This window comes from Petaurus breviceps, unplaced genomic scaffold (genome assembly GCF_028583685.1).
Source record: "Petaurus breviceps papuanus isolate PSGF00001 unplaced genomic scaffold, PetGlider_PUasm1.0 38, whole genome shotgun sequence".
NCBI lineage: Eukaryota > Metazoa > Chordata > Mammalia > Diprotodontia > Petauridae > Petaurus > Petaurus breviceps.
Genome location: NW_027186304.1, coordinates 41,357,233 through 41,377,848, shown reverse-complemented (window position 1 = coordinate 41,377,848; position 20,616 = coordinate 41,357,233). Strand labels below are relative to the sequence as shown.

Here is a 20,616-nt window from a genome sequence, read left to right as displayed (position 1 = left end):
TGTGGCATCAAATTCTTGATGATTCTCAGAAGAAAAATTCCAGAGGTAGTAGTAGTCAATTCAAGAAGTGTCTCATGTCATGCGCTAAGAAAAAATACAATTTCCCAGGTCAAAGGATATAACTGTGGCATATACAGCTGGCATAAAAGTTAAAAAAAAAATCCATCTATGCCAAAAATTCAATGGCTTCCCCCATCAACTGCTGACCAATGTCTCAAAGAAAAGTCAAATAACTTTTTAAAAAAGTTGATTTAGCCCTGGAGTCAGGAGGACCCTAGTTCAAATCCAGCCTCAGACACTGAATACTTACTAGCCGTGTGACCTTGGGCAAGTCACTTAACACCAATTGCCCTACATTCCTCCCCCCCCCAAAAAAAAGTTGATCTGGAGAAAGAAAGGAGAACTCTTATCCAGGCAAGGGGAGAACAAGGACACAGTACAAAAGTAGAAAATTTTTCAAAAATCAACTGTGCCCAGACATTGTTTCTAGCACTACTATTACTTTTCAATATATTTACCCTATACCTCAATATTTAATACCTCAGTGATCATTACTGAGGCATTCAAAAAGAGCTGAAATTAGGGTTAATTAGCTCTTGTAGTTAAGTAGCATTCAAATTCCTATTTCCCTTAAAATGTGATGTATCCCACATATATACCAAAACTACCGTTCCTGGAATCTAACAGCTAAAACTCAAAACTCAGGGCAGTTGTCAAGACAGACACCAGAGAATGTGCTTATTATGACATATTCCTATCCACAAATTCAAGAAGCCATTAAGTGCCATATTGATGATTGACTGTTGGTTCCATTTGTCTACAAAGATTAATGATTGATGACTAAAAGTTGTCAGCTTATTCTTTATAATAAAATAATTCTTTTAATGAAGTATTTAAAATAATTTTAAACATCTGATCAATAAGATACAGTACACAAATATGGGAAAATGCTACACTTTACAAAAAAAGTAAAGCCAAGCATTTAATTATACAAAACAACTTCAGATGTAGTCAGTCAGTATCTTGCAAATATAGGTTTGCTTTTTTTTCCCTCAAAGTACTGCTTTTTTACATATGTTTATACACATAATTTACAGCATTTCTTTACTAACTTGCTGAAACAAAAAAAAAAAAACATGGCCAATCTGAAACTCAGTACAATGCCACACGCAGCTGCAGCCGTCCCAATGCAGAGGAATGGGGCTAAGAAGTGACACAGCTTTGAGCTTTATTTGTGGAATTATTTTTCTAGGAGTCCCTGGTACTTCACATTTTAAACATTCCAAGGGAGCTCATTCTCTCCCCCATGTGACTCCAATCAGTCACAATTATTACTCTGCTACGAGTCTGTGCCAGTCACATTCAGTTGTGGTGAACCAGCTTTACTTTGCAAAGAAGAACAGACTCCAAGGCTATTTGAATACATGCCATTTGCTAAGCAAAGACCCTTCCAGAAGTGTGGCCACACTGTTGGGATACTGGAATCATCTTTCAAGTATATGGAAGTCAAAATCAGGTCCTCTGTTCATTCATTATTTTCTTCAAAATTCACTCATTGCCACAGAAGACTTCCGATGCAGTAAGATGCTTTAAATTCAGGAGAATGAAGATGAGACTGGAGAGAGAATGATTTAGAAGAACCCTTCTTTCTTTGGGTAAAACAAATAACCAACCTTCTGGACAGAGGATACAGTGGAAGTGCTGGCTATATTTTCTTTTTGTATGTAGGTTACATGTGTATTTTTTTCTTTTTTCCTCCAGAAGAACACATGCAGGTTACTTTGGAGTGTCAGTATTTCCCTTTGGGCTCACACAGTACGTTTTCTGTTTTATTACCCTATTTTCATTTCCCTTCTTTCTGTTTGAACTCAGTGCCCCTGCCATTCCTTCCAACGCCCCCTGCGTTTTTTGTTTCCCAGTGAGGTATTTTAGCAGCTTCGATTTCAAGGTTTCCTTGACAAGGATGTCCCCTCACCTCAAAAACACAGCAGTGGTGGTGTGAACCGAAAACAGTGACCTCAGGCATAAACAATCCCCATTTGTCTCCATTTTGACATCTCTGGGAGACAACAGACCCAAGTCATTGGTGGTTTGCTTGCTGCCACCTTTAAGCTGTACAACATGGCTTCTGACTTTAGCTTAGCACTACTAAGGCCAACTCAAAGAACTCTGAACCTCACCTGAGTCAGGTATGTTGCACATTAACATAGCGATCCAAGACTACTCAGGATTAAATATATTTTTTGTGCTAAGTGTTACCACAAAATATTCCTTCCCTTCTTTCCCACCACTTCCAAATTAAATATGGATTAGGGAAAGGCACTACACATAGAACAAACTTGGTTTGTGCTAATGAAGCAAATAGCAGCAGACAGGTTCTTGGCTTGCACGTAAGAGTTAAATAGGTAGGTGTCTATTTCTGTGCACACCTACAACTCACCAATGGAATAGAAGACAAAGCTGAACTCCATTTATTAAAAACTCTACAGGTGCTTAGGTAGGTATTTAATAAAAGCACAAAAGTAAACAAAGATTATCCTCAATGGTGATTATCTTCCAGAAATGGCCACCGATGGCATCAGGACAGGGCCACAATGCTTTTGGCTTCTTCTTTGGCAGTACGTAGCAAGGGTCTAGAGAAAAAGGTAAGAGTTGTCACTTCAGAAGAGCATGGTACAGGGCTCGAGAATATTTCATCCCTTTTTCTTGTTCCATGTAGAATATCAAATCCCTGAGGCAGACTCGAGTAATTCTTGGGCGAAATAATTGTCTGGTGACGGTCAGGCTGGATGACCCTGAGGCAAGGGCATTGCCATTTAAACCCTAGAGAGGATATAATCAAGAAAGAAAAAGAGTTAAAAAGAATAGGGTTTTTTTTTTTTTATCACAGTCTAACAGTGTTTATGCTGACCACATACAGGGAGTACTTAATAAATTCACACTGAATGAACTCAAGTTCCAGGTGAATCACAAAAATGATTTAATAAATATTTGATGGCTTGTTGACCAAAGGAAAAAAAAGAGAATCCTGAAAATCTATATTCAGTCTTAACCTCTAAAACTAAACATTACTTCCATTTGATGCTTAAAATTTTTAAAATGAAACAACAGTAATTGTTCTGTACCATTAAGGTGACCCTGGTTAAGTCACTTCACCTCTGTGGGTCTGTTTCTTCACCTATAAAATAAAGTGGTTGGACTAGATCACCTCTAGTTCTATCATCTATGATCCTATTGAGTAGGTCACTATAAAATGAGAAAAACTTAAGTCCTTAAATCACGGCCCCACCCCCACTATCTCGAGGTTGTTTAATATGAAGTCACTTCTTTCTCTCTAACCCTATCCCAGCAAAATCTCTGGTTTGAAATCTTCTCAGCATTTGGTGCACCATAGTCAGTGCTATAATAAAAAAATATTATAATGGTGGTGTTCCAAAATATCAATAAAAACATTTTTTTTAAAGATTATAATCATGATCTATAAAGACATTAAAAAAAAAAACCCACTTTAGCTGAGGAGCAAAAGGGTCTGCCAAAGAGCCCAGGAGCACATAAGAGCAACTCATAACTGCTGAGGATGCCGCCATCTTTGTAGTCACTCAAACATGACAACCTGGTGTCAACTTCCTCACTCTCCCTCCACATACCCATGCCCAACTGCCTTTCAGACATCCTGAACTTGATGTGGGGCAGGCATCTTAAACTCCACATGCCCCAGATGGAACTCGTCTTTCCTTCTAACTCTATCCTATTCCTACCTTCCCTCTTACTGTAGGGGACAACACCATCCTCCCAGCTCTTCACAACCCAGGAGCCACTCTGGACTTCTCACTATTTCTCACACCCCTGTGGCCAAGGCCTTTTGACTTCACCTTTGCAACATCTCTTGAATACACCCCCTTTTCTCTGACATTAGCACCCCTCCAGTCACCTCAGAGTTAGCCTACTGCAACAGCCTGCGGGTGGGTCTGTCTGCCTTAAGTCTCACCCCACACCATTCAGCCACCAAGGTAGTGATTTTCCTTAAGTATTGATCCTACTATATCACCCTCCCTACCACAATAAATTCCAGTGGCTTCCTATTACCTCTAGGAGCAAATACAAACTGCTCTGTTTGGCATTAAAAGCCCTTCAAAACCTAAACTTCTACCTTGTCAGTATTCTTATACCTTACTCCCCAACATTTATCCTTTGGTCCAGTGACACTGGGCTCCTGGCTGCTCCACAAATAAGACGCTGCATCTCTCGATTCAGCTGTCCCCCATCTAGAGGGCCCAGAATGCTCTCCCTCCTCATCTCTGCTTCCTGGCTTCCTTTAGCCCCAACTAAAATCTCATCTTTTACAGGAAGCCAGTTCTAGCACCCTCCCTCTCTTGACTATTTCCTATTTATCTTCTAGCTGCTTGTTTATGTACATATTTGTTGTTTCCCCCCAATTAAACTTTGAGCTCCTCAAGAACACAAATTGTCTTTTGCCTCTTTTTGTGTTCTCACTGCCTGCCACGTACATAGTAGGTGATTAATAAATGTTTATTATTAGTTGTATGGTCCTGAGCAAGTCACTTAACCTACCTCTCAATGTGTTTCAGGCAACTTAAGACTTACCATATCACAGACTCCCAAGCAGAGAAATCACCCACAGTTCCTTGGGTATATTTGTAAAATTATGTGGAGTCTATTAATAAAAACATAAAAACCAACTAGGACTTGCAGGTCTCAAAATGACTGATTCACACCAGCCAAATTTCTAGTTTTTTTTTCCAGTCATTCTAAAAGCTATAAAAATTATAAAAAATATATTAAAAACAAAAGCCTTCACAATATCCATGTTGACTTAATTATATGAATGTCCACAGAGTGTCTTGGGGGCACAATCTATTCAGTCTTCGAATCAGGTTTTCTGGAGGGCTACCAATCAATTCTACTAATCATCATACTAAAATTTCACACAGTTCAGTTAAGATGGTTCATACATACAGACATACATCCACACAGACTAAATTCTGAAAAATCCACCAAGGTTTGTAAGAGAAAAAAAATGAGATTACTGCTGGCTGCACAATTGACTGGCTACTTATCTTGGAGCCAATCTATACTATACAGCCAGTCTCTTATCACTACTGCAGGGTCCTTGGTAATGAATGCAATTTGTACAAATACAAGTGCTCAGACTCTGTAACTTCGGCTAAGCATGGCAGTCAGCCCTGGTGAATCATTCTTCTCTGCTGGCATCAGTACTACTTGGAGGGGGTGAAACTTGGATGTAATCTTTACTATTATAAATTATTGCCCTAAAAGAACCCCCCCAAGACTTCTACAAAATAGTTCTATCATCTCAGTTCAGAGAAAGAGGATTAAAAATATACATTAGGTACAAAGTTGATAAAAGTTGTCACTGGCAGTGATCACGATGTTTATTTGATGGCAAAGCTTGCTGTGTGCAGAGTTTCTAGCTTAAAATTTTCATTTAAAAAGTCATTTTTCTTGGCTAAAGACTAGATATAATTGTTCTAATTATATTTCCAAATGTTTCCTACTTAGGAGCTTTCCTACTATCAGTCTCATTGCATGTTATGGTTAAGAGTCCCAAATATGCCATCATTTGAAACGCTCAGTTTGCTAAATGGCTTGGAATAAATTTCACTTAGGGTAGGAAGAAGAAAGAGGAAAAAAGGCAAAAACAAAGAACTGGGGACAGAGTATGGGGAAAGAAGGGGTGAGGGGTGTGTGCCATAAAATGTCTCTGAACTGCTGGCCAAAAGGATAAAGAGGGTCCAATCGTCTGAGTAAGACAAAAGGGTCACAGTTCAAGTTTGTCATATGACAACCCTGAAGGATCCAGGGAAAAGAGAGCTCTGCACTGCAGCTGCCAGCACAGGGTTGAAAAGGAGGTCAGTCCAACAGGATGCAGCAGAAGGCCCAAGGCAATGTTATAAATGAAACAAACCCCAAGGGAGACTCAGAAACCCAACAGAAATGTCCTTTATAATTCAGAACTTTACAAAGGTGACAGCATTTTCTTTCCCACATAGGGATTAATTTAGAAAGCATCTTTTATCAACTTGGTTATAAATCTCTAGTAGTAACCCACTCAATGCAGTTCTCCCACCCTCAATAAACTGGGGATGTAGGGTAGGAATCCTATCCCAAAATCTTTTGACTTTCTTGTCGACCTTGAAAGACTAAGGCACAGCAAAAAGAACCCTGAACCCTCAGAGTCAAAAGAAACCTGGATTCAAATCCTGGCTCTGGCACTTATTAGCTGTGTGAAATTAGGGAAGTCACAATCTCTCTGAGCCTCAATTTACTCACCCCTAAAATGAGGGATATGGACAGCATTGGACCCAAGGTCTCTTCTAGTTTTAATAATCTATGAATTTTATGTTTATCATATAAGGCTTATTAATGTTTAATAGATACACAAACTCTCAATTATATAGTGAGAATAGAAGAGACATGAATAACTGAATTAGTAATAATAATAGCTAACATTTATATAGTGCTTACTAATAGAAAGATACAAAGGATCCTAAGCCTTCAATTTTCACTATCAAGTCCAACTTTCTTCCTAACACAGTACGGCTTTCAAGTAGTAGCAAATCACACTTCTCAGTTTCAAATTTTTTTTTACCCTTACCGCACCAAATGACAATGGGTAGCGAAATACAGCTAAAAGGTAAGTACATGCAGGAGCAGAAATAAGGGGTTTAAATAACCTTCAACCTAGATAATTTACTCCTAAAAAGTCAGAAACCCCAAATTCCCTGTTGTTTCATTCTAAAAATTGAAGCCCTCAGGGTAATACTTTTTATCTTGAAAATAAATATTTCTCAGCAACTTAACACTTCACCTGAGTGAAGAGAGACCAAGTCAGCGGAAATAAAATAACCCACTCCCCTCCCAGCATGGCTTTGTCCTCACATATAAAATTAGAAGGCTGGACTGGGTGATCTGAGGTCCTTTCCAGCTCCAATAATCTATGAAACCTATGTACCCATATGCTTCCAGGAAACCTACTCAAGTCTAAGTGTTAACATACTTCCCAAACTGCCAAATCAAATAAGGAACTCCAGATTAGTGCCCTATGTTATATGTCACTAAACAAAGTCTCCATGCATACTTATTCTCTGTAAGGAACACAGAACAACTGTTTTACTTTAAAGGGAAAGGTGAATATAACCATCTACTGATTCCATCTGATAAATGTCAGCCTTTCAAAAAGAACAGAACTGGTTGGAGAACTCATGTACAGACCTTTGTTAAAGCCAAATCACAGAGATGCAGGAAGGGAGGAAAGAGACTTGAGCAAATTCTCAAATGAACACTTTAGGCTGATAACCTGTTTCAGTCTTTCATTTCTAATTTTTCATCCTTCTAGGTTTTCCTGGTGGCGCTTCACCATAGACGCAAACCATGAAGCTTTATATACGTGTGTGTGTGTATATATATATATATATATATATATATATAAACATTAGCTAAGTGTTTTTACGTATACTTTCTCACTGGAACCTTAAAATCCACCTTGTGAGGCTATTGTGCCCATTTTACAGAACAACCTGCCATGGTGACACAACCAGGAAAAATCTAGCTCTGCTGACTTCAAAGACAGTGTTACTGTACTAGAGCTGCCTTTGCAATCACCAGCATGCAAAGATGAATACATTTTGCTATTAAGGACATTTTTATGTCTCTGAATTTTAACCGAGTAGACCCTAGAAAAGCTTGTGTGAAGTAAGCAACTTTTTTTTTTTTAAAGCAACCGGGGTTAAGTAACTTGCTCAAGGTTACACGGCCAGTTATTTCTGGGTGTGGTGCTGAGTGTCTGAGCCCGGGATTCGATCTCCAGGTCGTCCTGACACTGGAGCCGGTGCTCTTACTTGCTGTGCTACCTGGCCGCCCCTAAGCAATTGGGGTTAAGTAACTTGCTCAAGGTTACACGGCCAGGTGTTTCTGGATGGGTGCTAAGTGTCTGAGCCCAGGATTCGATCTCCAAGTCTTCTCAACACTGGAGCCGGTTCTCTTACTTGCTGTGCTACCTGGCCGCCCCGAAGTAAGCAACTTCTGAGCCTCTCTCTATCTGCCCCATCTTTTCTCAAATTCTCATTTACCCTCTGACTCTAACCCTAAATGCCTCACACTCTTTTCAAGTTAGGCAGCATACAAACATCTTTTCTACCAGAGAGTACCAAATCTTGGCCAGTGTCTTTGCTAATTCTACCTGATAGCAAAATTACCCTATCCAGTATTCCCACTTCTTAGGGCTTGGAGAGGAAACTGGCTGGCTAATCTGATGAACTAATTTGTAGTAAAGTATTAATGAGCATAATATGTTAAAAGTCTTTTCTGCCCCTCCCAAGGTAACAGTTTCATTTTAATGAAGCCCTTTGATCAAATTAACCCTAAAGGAGGTCTGATGATAAGGAATTTCAGGCATCTGGCCAGTTTGGTTCATGAGCAAGATCCCCATGGGCAAAGAGGCTTTATTAAAGCCCCGGCAAATACACAGTTTAGGTGATTCCTTATTCTGCCTACACAGAACTAACATTGACCATGAATTCCTGTCTTTAAGTCCACTAGTAAATACTTCTTTCTTCCCTCCTTCCTTCTATACGTCCATCAATCTCTCACTCACTTTTTCTTTTATCACTAGGTCTAAAAGAATACAGATGTCTGGGCTGGAAATGTAATGAATTCACACGGCTTACCCAGGTTGTCACAAAAGTTAATAGAATTGAAAAGAAGCAGTTCTACTTTAACATTTTAACTCACCACCTGACTGATTTTTAAGTTGACTTAAAATTTTTTTTTCAAAGTTCCCCATCCTACAGGCATATACTAACTGGCATGGCTATCCTTAAGAATAAAGGGTGTCTTTTCTGTTTAAGGCTAATTTTTAGTTAAAGCTAAATTTTGTTTTTTTGAGGGGTGGGAGTTATGGCTCAGGAACAAAAATCAAATGGACACTGAGTGTGGGAAGTGATGATAGCTAAAAATGCCTTGAATATCTGCTGTAATGTAATCTACATGAAGACCTACATTTAAAATACATGGGTTCTGAGCCCTAAGGCCAGCACAGACTGCACAGGAGCACATGCTTAACTTCGAGGAAGAGTGCCCTCTGCTGGAAGATTAGCAAACCAAAAACTAACAATTTACTCTCTTCAAGTTAACAGTTGAGACAATAAGGGGTGTTCACAGGTGGGGGTAGGAGGGTGGATGGGCATGGCTTTTTAGAAAAACAGTATATCAACTATAAAGACAAAAAACAGCTACCATTCTTCAAGCATCAGCAGACACACAATGGTTTCTCCCTCTTCTTTGATATCAGGAGAACTGCCCCAGAAATTTTGTTACTCAAACATTTGTACTAAAGGGAGTTTTGTTTGTTTTTAACTAAGCTAATGCAGTGCTCACTAATGTGGCAATATTAAAGTGATACGTACTGCATTTTGATGCCAGCAATGCCCAGGCCCTGAAGGTATGACAACACGAGGGGTCTAATTCCAATTAGCCAATTAAAGCCCCACCAGCTTGCCAGTTAAACTTGGTGACATTTACCATACAGCCCTTCTTCAGAAGGGGATAAAAAAATTAGTCCATGTATGAAGTGCAGTTGCCAGTAACAATGCTTGAGTGCAGGGTCTCATTATTTGAAAACAAGTATTCTTGTCTTTTTATTCCTAGTGTGTGTAGCATAATAAGGGACATAAGCTCTTGCCACTTAATAAGTAGCAATAATGAGTTACCAGGAGAAATTAGGAGGGATGGACCACAGAAACAGCACCTCAAGGATCACCTTGTCCAATCTGTACTTAAGAACCAAGAAGTGGTTGTTCAAAATCCATCTGAAGATTCCTGGGGACGAAGAAATCACTGCTTGCTGAAAGTAAAAACAGTCCAACTGTAGGTTGGTTCCAATTGTTAGGAAGGTTTTTCTTACATATAGTGTAGGAATCTGTTCTGCAACTTCAATTCATTGTTCCTGGTTATAAACTGTGGAGCCAAGCAGAACAAGTCCCTGTTCCACACGGTAACATCTGAAGGACCACTATCATGTCCCCCATACCCACTCTTAACAGCTAAATAGCACAGTGGAACAGAACACCAAACCTGCAGTCATGAAGAACTGAGTTCAAATCCAGCCTCAGACACTAGTTATGAGACCCCAGGGAAAGTCTCTTAATCTCTCTCAGCCTCAGTTTCCTCATCTGTAAAATGGGGATAATCACATTACTGATTACTTCCCAAGATTGTTGTTAAGATCTAAGATATTTATATACGGCTTTGCAAACCTTAAAGTGCTATATAAAAGCTATTATGTAGCACTCAAACTGAATAGAATCCAAGTGTGGTACATTGAGAAAACATGAGGGCAAAGGAGAAAGAAAGCAAGAGAAGTAAATGGTATATCCTATGGAATTATCTAGTGCAAGGTCACACATGATTTCAAGTTCCTCACTCCAAGTGGTCCAAAGACCAATCAATGCACAACCTCAAGACAAGTCCATGGCTGTGAGTGTTACCTAACAAAAACTCCCAGCTGATCTACTTTTTAGGAGTGACTGTGAAGTGGCCAGGCCCCCTCTCATTCTGTTGTCTTCCCTCAAAGTCATATAAGGCCATAAATTCATAGAATCCTAATTGGGGGGATATTTGAAATCATTTGCCTCCTGAGATATTTTGTTGTTGTTCAGTAATTTTTCAGTCATGTTCAACTCTTTGCGACCCCATTAGAGTCTTCTTGGCAGAAAAACTGGAGTTGTTTATTTCCTTTTCCAGCTCATTTTACAAAAGAGGAACTGAGGCAAACAGGGTTAAGGGACTTGCACAGGATTACACAGCTGGTAAGTGTATGAGATGTGAACTCAGGAAGGTAAATCAGGCCCAGCACTTTATCCACTGTGCCACCTAGTTGCCCCTTTGGGAGGTAGGTACCATCATTATCCTAATTTTACAGCTGAAGAAACCAAAGTAGAGAGTCAAGTGACTTGTTCAGGCCCACTGCGCCACCTAGCTGTCCGAGATATTACTGACAAACATACGCCTGAACACCTGAGAGGCAATACTGCATAATGAATATGGAGCTGGACCCAGAGGAAGGAAGATCTCCATTCAAATCTCCCCTGTGACACTTACTGGCTGTGTCACCTCCCTGGGTCTCATTTTCCTCATCTGTAAAATGAAAGGGTTGGACATAATGACCTCTAAGAGTTCCTTCCAGCTCTGAATCCAGGATCCTATAGTCTCTAATCACACTCTTACCTTTATTACCCATTGAAGTAAGTTTTAAATGTTAAAAAAGTTCTTTCTTCCAAAGAGCCTGCAGTTAGAAATAGGCAATGCCTACCTGCACAGAAAGAGCTAAGCTATAGGCTATGATAAGACTATGGCACATCAGAGGTTAGGAGTCTCACTGACTTCAGAATGAAGGCTGAAACTCCCTCCCTGCTTCAAGCTGAGTCAGTCAGGGCTAGAGAAGGGCAGGAAACACTCTGCTGATGGCCCTGCTCCCACCCACTCACCTTGGCTTTAAGCAACCTAAATTTAGCCATCTAAAAGTCTTCAACAAAAACCCAATTTTGCAGTTTCCTTGACCAGTTTAAAAAAAAAAATGCTTCCTCCTACTTTGGAAAAACATGACCAACTACAGCTCCTGAGGATCTCCATTTCTATGGCTCCTTCTATTCCACTCTGAAAAGCAGGGCAGCTTCCTATGGCTCAGGTTTAAGTCTAAGTCAGGACTTTGCTATTTACCCCATGGTTATTTTCTTTAATCTTTTATGAAAAAGCTTACAAAGTCTTCTGAAAACTCAAGTAAATTATGTCCACAGGTCAATTTTATCTATTATTTTATTAAAACTTTTTCAAAGAACTGCAAGTTAGAGATTTTTCCCTTACAGAAACAGCTTTGGTTTTATCCTTGGGGGTTAGCTCTAGGTTTCAATTTGAAAAATAGCTACAATATCAGTGTGTTCCTCATAACTAAAGGAAAAGGGATACTATCATACTAATAGAATAGTTGTTAGACACTGGGTAACCCTAAAATCCTTTTATCTGCTGAGTGTTGAATGTGCCAATGAAGGCAGTGGGGATGAGGGGAGTGGGACAAGAACTGGACTTGGAGGAAGAGAAAGCTGGGTCAAATCCTTCCTACTGCCCACCAGATGCACGATCATAAGAAAGTCACTTAATTCTTCTCTCTATGCCTTGATTTCATCTGCAAAATGCAAATAATAACTTGTACCACTGAAGTGCAGTGCCTGGCACATGGTTTCAGTGCTTAATAAATGTTACTAACTAACCAGGAGAGAGACACTTGGATCAGCTGCAAAGCATTATGAAATACGAGTTGTTATTAACACTAATGAGTTCACAGGATTTAGAACTGGTCATGGAGAAAACATTCCTAACAGTTAAGCTATGCTGGATGAGAGGTGCACAGAGTCAAAAGACCAGGATTCTACCCCATAAACGCTTTCTATCTCACCCGCTGATCAAAGGCACTTACGAATGGTCCATAACCAGTGGCTGTGAGGTGCCTTTATACTGGCCCTGCAGAGAATATTCCCCATGTGGGGAGCTACGCTATATTCATTCATTTTCATCAGATAGCAGTTGGGTGACACCATGGATACAGCGCTGGACCTGGACTCAAGAAGATCTTAAAATCTGTTCTCGGGGGAGTAGAAGCACGACCCTCCCGCAGCTCCGGCTTCCACCCTCCCCAATCCATGTAAAAAGGGGACTCTAAACAAACTTTGGGGCTGCAGAACCCACAAAATGACACAGAGAAGCTAACCTCCCGCTGAGAACAGCCCGGCAGGAATCGGCCAGTGCAGCGCTCTGGGAGCCGAGCCCAGCCCCACACCGAGGCTTTTGAGCCCAGCCCCACACCGAGGCTTTAGCCCCAGGGCGGGCCTGACCAGCCGCCAGCCAGAGGGACTCCAGATCAGCAGCAGCTGTGGCTGTTTCCAGATTTATCAACACATAGATGCGAAGGACAAGGTGAAAGGCCAGTGCAGTCTGGACTTTGGGACCCAGTAAGTGGGAGTGCGTGGCTTTTACCCCCGGAGCGAGAAACCGAGAAACCGCTGAGACGCCAGCACAGCCTGCCAGCACCACGTGGCGTCTTCAGCTCCTGGCCTGCAGAGTGTAGGGGGACCAAGCACCAGTCTGAGGGGTCATCGCTCTTGCTTTAACCTGCTTGGATCTGGATTGCAGTCTAGGGTGGAGGTCCTGGGGTATGTGTCCAGCTTGCCAGAGCGTGTGGAAACCTCAGAGAGGGCACCCATCTAATACCTCCGGCAGCTGAGAAAACCCCAGCGTTTGGGACGAAAACTCCCCTGTCTGGTGGCAGAGTCCTACTGTGGCAAAAAGCCCAAAAGTCAAATCATTGAGTGGCAAAATGAGCAGGCAAAGGAAACAAAGCAGACAGAAGATTCCAACATTACACTCCTATTTTGGGGATAAGAAGGAGCAAGGCATGGAACAGGAGGAAATCAGTGAAGTCAGAACTCCTGCACCAAAAGCTTCAAAGGAAAGTACAAGCTGGTTACAGGCCATAGAGGACCTTAAGAAGCAGATAAGAGAAGTGGAGGAAAAATTGGGAAGGAAATGAGAACAATGCAAGAAAATTATGAAATGAGAGTCAACAGCCTGACTGAAGAAAATAATACCTTAAAAAACAGATTGACTCAAATGGCAAAGGAGGCTCAGAAAGGCAATGAGGAGAAGAATGCCTTAAAAAGTCGAATTTGCCAGATGGAAAAAGAATCTCAAAAGCTCACTGAGGAGAATCATTGCTTCAGAATTAGATTGGAGCAAATGGAAGCTAATGACTTTATGAGAAATCAAGATGCTGTTAAACAGATCCAAACAAATGAAAGAATAGAAGGCAATGTGAAATATCTCATGGGAAAAACCACGGACCTGGAAAATAGATCCAGGAGAGATAATTTAAAAATTATTGGACTGCCTGAGAGCCATGACCAAAGTAAGAACCTGGAAAGCATCCTCCAGGAAGTTCTCAAAGAAAACTGCCCTGATGTTTTAGAACGAGAGGGCAAAATAGAGGTTGAAAGAATCTACCGATCACCTCCTGAAAAAGATCCCAAAAAGAAAACTCCTAGGAATATTATAGCCAGGTTCCGGAATTCCCAGATTAAGGAGAGAATATTACAAGCATCCAGGAAGAAACAATTTGAATATTGTGGAAACACAATCAGGATAACCCAGGATCTGGCAGCTTCTACACTGAGGGATCGAAGGGCCTGGAATGTGATATTCCGGGCGTCAAGGGAGCTGGGATTAAAACCAAGAGTCACCTACCCAGCAAAACTGAGTATCATGTTTCAGGGGAAAATATGGTCATTCAGTGGAATAGAGGACTTTCAAGCATTCTTGCTGAAAAAACCAGAGTTGAATAGAAAATTTGACATTCAGATACAAGAAGCAAGAGAAGCATGAGAAGGTAAACAGGGAAAATAAATCATAAGGAACTTATCAAAGTTGAACTATTTTTTTTTTTAAGCAATTGGGGTTGAGTGGCTTGCTCGGGGTTGCACGGCCGGTTGTTTCTGGGTGTGGTGCTGGGTGTCTGGGCCCGGATTTGATCCGGGTCGTCCCGGCACTGAGGCCGGTGCTCTTGCTTGCTGAGCCACTTGGCCAAAGTTGAACTATTAACATTCCTACATGGAAAAACAATAATTGTAATTTATGAAACTTATCTCAGTAGTTGAAGGGATTAGAAATATATATATATATATTATATATATATATGTCTTTATATGAGGGTATGCAGGCATATGAATACATATGTGAATGTGTGTATATATGTTTACAGGTATACATAGATAAAGGGCACGGGACCAATTTAACAGGAAGGGATGATACTTAAAAGGTGAAATTAAGAGGTGAGAGGGATATAATGAGAGGAGATGGGGAGAGAGAGTGGGGCAACTATCTCATACAGAAGAGGCAAGGGAAAATGGTTACAATGGAGGGGAAGAATAGGAAGGCAAAAGGGAATGGGTCAACCTTATTCCTATTGAATCTGGCTTGAGGAGGGAGGGAAATACACACTAAATAGGGGATCTCACCCTCCAGGAGAATAGTGGGGGGAGGGGATGTGAGGGGGGATGATGGAAGGGAGGGCAGGCTGGGGGGGAGGGAAGTTGGAAGCACCCACTTTTGAAAAGGGACAGGATCAAAGTAGAGAATAGAACAAGTGGGATGTGGGATAGGAGGGAGGGAAATATAGTCAGTCTTTTACAATATATCTGCTATGTTATTGTTTTGCATTAGCCACACATGTACAACCTATACTGAACTGCTTATCTTCCCAGTAAGGGTGGGTGATAAGGGAGGAAGGGAATGAATCTGGAATTCAAAGTTTTAAAATCAAATGTTTAAATATATATATACTATTATCAATATTGTTTTACATGTAATTGGGAAATATAGAGATCCACCATGCCCTACTGGAAAAGTTGAAACGGGTATGGGAGAAAATATGGGAGAGAGCAGATCAGAGGTGGGGATATCCTGTGGGACTGCTGTTTTGGGGGGATGGGGGGGGGAAAAACGGGGAGAAAATTTGTAACTCAAAATCTGGCGGAAACGAACGATGTAAATCAGAAGTTAATAAAGCATTTAAAAAAAAAATCTGTTCTCGGACATTCACTGGCTTTATGACCTTGGGCAAGTCACAACCTCGGGCTACCTGAGCTTCCTCATTTGTAAAATGGAGACGATAACAACAGCATCTACTTCCTAGGGTTATTGTCTGGACCAAATGAAATATCTGTATAGTGCTATGCAAACCTTAAAGCACTATAGAAATGATAACTGTTAATCATCAGGGTCCAGATGTAACACCTCATATAGAATAGCTATGGTTGTGAGGGAAAAAAAACCCACAATAAAAACAGGATTCATCATGTACAACAAAAAGCAGGCCAGGATCTTTTCTTGATCTCTACGAAGTAGAAAGGATACTCTTGGAAACAGATCTGAATTCAAGACCAAACAAGCTCTTTCACTTACCACTTATGTGACCCTGAACAGCACATTGTGGTGGTGCATGGGAAAGAACCTGACATTTGAAATATGACAATGTAGGCCCAAAGCCCAACTCACTAGCAAGTCATTTAAGTTCTCTAGAGCTTGCTTATTCATTAGAATATAAGCCCCTTGAGGTCAGGGACAATCTTTCCTTCTACTTACACTTGTATCTCCAGAGTTTAAGCGTAGTGCTTGGCACAGAGTAGGTGCTTAATAAAATCTTATGGACTGACTCGTATAAAATGATGGGGCTGGACTAGATTTCTTAGGTCCCATTCAAATCTAAAATCTGATAAATTTCTATAGGCCATTTAATAGCCATGTACTTTGATATTTTTTCAGATAGAAAGTGGAGATAACACTTGTACTGTTCAGGTTTAGGGGTGCTGGGACCCCGAAAGAGCAACACGTAGGGCTGTCCAAATGAATTCGACACAAGTCTTCTTTCAGCCAAATAAAAACAAGGTTTTTTAAAGATCCTCCATTTTGGCCAAACTCTTAAGGAATCTGAACATTTGTATTAAATCTGAGCACTTTCATGGAAACAAGATGGATTTTATATACAGAAAGACTATGAGAGGGATCTAGGGTTGGCCAAGTAGTCTGGGGTGACTGGGGGAGGCCTAGGGAGGATCCTGATGGGAGTGGTCGCAGGCTGGGGTGACCAGAGCCTGGACAAATAGGGTTAGATAGGATCAAGGTTGGGGAAGTAGCTGGAGGCAAGGTGGAGGTAATTGGCAATGAGGGCCTGGACTAGGTTATTAATTCTCTGGGTAACAGAGAATTGGGCTTAGCAATAGTTAAAAGTTCAGTTGAGAGGATCAGACAAATGCTAGACAAGATCCCCAGCAGAATTACAGAATAAAGTCAGACTATCAATACTTGAGTCAAGGCTGCTGCGCCCCCCCCCCCCCTAAAAAAGTAGGGAGGAAAAAAACCCAAAACACAAACACCTCACTAATTCTGTTGGCAGGACGTCTACATTAAATGGAGGACAAAATACCTGAGGTAACTGTGTGCAGAGCAGAGCAGAATCGGTCACTGAGAGCAGAAGAGACAGAAGAAACAATAAAAAGATATTCTGAGGCAAAACTTTGAAGCAATGTCCTCTAGGATGTGTGCTGTGAAGAAACAAGTGATGGGTCTGAACAAAGGCGTCAGGAGGCCAGTGAGCCAAAGAAGCAGGCTTAACCAATAACAGCTACCTGCATATGTAAAACAAAGGTCTTCAGGTATTTAAACAATGAAGGACCTCTCTTTTCTATCATATGCAAGCAGACAAGGCCACAAGCAGGGTCTACTGCAAATGAAACCTCCAAGGCCAAAATCCTACTGCAAAAGACATGCAGTAGTTAATAAACATCCACATTCTTAAAATATGAAGGTTGTACAAAAATAAAAAATAGTATTTTATGTGGGTAATGGGGAGAAACGAATCATGGTGGTACCAGGGCATGGGAAATTGGTTACTTCTTTTTCATTTAGTCAGGAAAGGTTTCAAGGAATAAGTACAATTTTCACATTAGTGAAGAGAGCCTGACAATAGAGTTTAGCTAGACTGGGTCTAGCTAGGTCAAGTTCTCTACCAATCAAATTACCAAGTTATTTTATAAAGCTAGACAAAATAAGAAGAGGTTCAGACTAAGGAGAATTTATTTTTTTTGAAGTAGGAATACCTTCAGACAAACAAGCTATGAATCAATAAAATAGAATTTATTGAGTGCCTATTATGTGCAGGGAACCATGCTAGGGAACACAAAGACAAAAGTGAAACAGACATAACACTCAAGGTGTTTCCATCCTAACACATTCTAACATACACATATGCAGGTATATACCAAGCACATGTAAAGGATATATAAGGTAGTCTTTGGAGGAAAAGATGGGAGGACCTGGAAAGGCCTGATACAAAAAGATGCTATGAAGGAAACCAAGGAAACAAGATGCCAAGCAAGGTAAGGAAAGAAAGCACTGCATGAATAATAATAGCCAAAGCAAAGGCAAGGAGAGAGGAGACGGAGGAGTGTGTTGTGTGTGTAATAACAAAAAGGTCAATATGGCTAGAAACATTTGGCAGGGTCAGAGTGTGAAAACTTTAAAATGACAAACAGAGGAGTCTACATTTGATCCTAGAGGTAACAGAATGCCACTGGAGTTTACTTAGTAGAGAGTGATCAGGCCTGCAATTTAGGAAAAAGTACAGTAATCATTACAACTATTTGGTATTAGTTAAAAAGCAGAGAAGTAGGGGAGGCTAGGTGGCGCAATGAATAGAACATTGGCCCTCGAGTCAGAAGGACCTAAATCCAAATCTGGCCTCAGATACTTAACACAAAAAACTAGCCGTGTGACCTTGGGCAAGTCACTTAAACGCAATTGCCCTACCTTCCACCCTCCAAAAAGAAAAAAAAAGGCAGATAAATAGATCAGTGGCAAAGACTAGGTAAGAATCAGAAATGACTGGACTCAGTAGCCCAGTGTTTGATATAAACCCCCAAAAAGAAATTGGAAAGAAAAAAAAAAATCTCTATTCTGCAAGAATTATAGGGAAAAGTGTTTACCCTCCCCTCTCAGGGAAAAAAAAGGTTTAGATCAGCATCTTACGCCATATACACCATATTCACAACTATGGCTAGAAGAATGCCCAAGAGTAAGGGGTAGAAGAGATCACAAAGTGTAAATGGCTAAAATAAAAAGAATTTATTACCAGGAACTGAAAACTTCTGTACAAAAACAACGCAGCTACGATAAAAAGGGAACCTTGCTGCTATGGGGAAATTTTCTATCATCTATCACTGATAATAATCTGATATCTAAAATATAGAGGGAATTAATACAAATGTTTTAAGACCAGGAACCATTTTTCAATAGAGAAGCAGTCCAAAGGTATGAACGAATACTTCTCAAAAGAAAGGAGAACTGCCAACTATTAATAACTATATAAAAGATTGCTCCAAATCACTAACAGACACTGTTAAAGAACTCTCAAGTTTCACTCATATTCTGCAAATTAGCAAAGGTAATAAAAACTGGGAAGTTGATGTCAGGAGGTAAACAAAGTAATAATATATTGTTAGTGGATCTATGACTCAGTCTGATCGTTCTATGGAAAAGAATTTGGAATTATGTAAGAAAACGACTAAAATGTCCATATCCCAGAGACAGTGGTGTTTTCCATCATCTTTGTAACATGTAAGCAAATATGGTTAGGCTACATCTATTATGCACTTAGTGATTTAAGTGAGAAAATATTTTTTATGGTATAAAAGGTTTCAGTTCAATTGTGTACAAATTATAAAAGGTACTTGCAGGCTCAATATGCTGAACTACTACCCAAAAGAACAGAAGCTTCAAACACTTTAGTCTATTTACGCATCAAGATCTGGGCTCAACTGACATTTACCAGTGAACTGGAGTTAAAACTTGTAATTCCACCTCTAATTGACATTGACAGGTCTCCATTACAAAGACCTGCACTAAACACCACCGTCTCCTGTGTTACCCAAGTCCAGATGGGCTATATTGAGGGAATGTCTGAACCTGACATGCACAGAAAACATAGCTGTGTAAGGATCTGACACTATGAAAAACTTACACATACACAGTCCTACCTGTTCAAAAAAGCTGGGTGGTTTGACATAATTAATGGGGGAAATCCTTAAATGGGGCTTACACTGAAATAAGGCTTTATGGTTTACAAAGTGCTTCACACATGGAGTATATAAAGCACAGTAGTATGTTTTTACTATGATGTGGTTACAGGCTAAAAATGAATTCCCTCACTTATTCTAGTTAGTTATTTGTTTTGAAAAAAAAAAAAAAAGATTACAAATTCCAAGAAGTTCTGTCAACCTTTATAGCAAATTCTACCTTAAACATTTTTTATGTCCTTCTGGTAGCTGTTATATGGGAAGCAGGAAGGCGATGAGAAAGATTGTTGCTTGCCAGGGAGATTAGAAAGGAGATCCTGAGGTCTTGCTTAAGAACATCATTCAATTCATTTCCCATATCAAAGGATATGAACAAGAATTTTTCAGATGAAGAAATTCAATCCATCACTTGAAGTATGAAAAAAAATTGTTCTAAACCACAAATAACTAGAGAAATCCATGTAAATTAAAATAACTTTGGTTCCAAATCATACCCATCAGATTGGTAGCACTGAGGAAGAATTGGAATTTGAGGAGGTGTCCATTAATTTGGTTGAACAAGTTATGGTATATTAATGTGATGGAATACTACTGTTTTATAAGAAATGAGGAGGGTGACAGTTTCAGAGAAGCCTGGCAAGCCTTACATACACTGTATAAAGTGAAAAAAGGAGAATAAATTATAAAATAATAACAATACTGTGAAGACGAATAATACTGACTTAGGAACCCTGATCAAAGCAATGACCAACCATGATTCCACAGGACTCATAATGTTACCTCCTGACAGAGATGTAATGGACTCAAAGTAATAAATCGTACCCTTTTGGGAGGTGTGGGTGGGGAACACATGACCAACACACAAATTTATTTGCTTAACTATACTCATTTGTAACAGGGG

General features: G+C 40.1%; 1 protein-coding gene and 1 long non-coding RNA gene across 2 annotated transcripts in view; both read right to left on the bottom strand.

Annotated features, from left to right (window-relative positions):
- Window positions 1-855: 855 nt before the first annotated feature.
- LOC138170473 (uncharacterized) overlaps window positions 856-20,616 on the bottom strand; it is a 191,091-nt gene continuing 171,330 nt past the window's right edge. Inside the window, exon 2 of the long non-coding RNA XR_011170632.1 lies at window positions 856-1,173. This is a non-coding gene — a long non-coding RNA (uncharacterized lncRNA). The remainder of the gene's footprint in view (window positions 1,174-20,616) is intronic.
- Window positions 856-20,616, bottom strand: part of TAF4B (TATA-box binding protein associated factor 4b) — a 190,722-nt gene continuing 170,961 nt past the window's right edge. Inside the window, exon 15 of the mRNA XM_069099834.1 lies at window positions 856-2,823. Coding sequence (XP_068955935.1) covers window positions 2,656-2,823 — 168 coding nt within the window. The 3' untranslated portion in view covers window positions 856-2,655. The remainder of the gene's footprint in view (window positions 2,824-20,616) is intronic.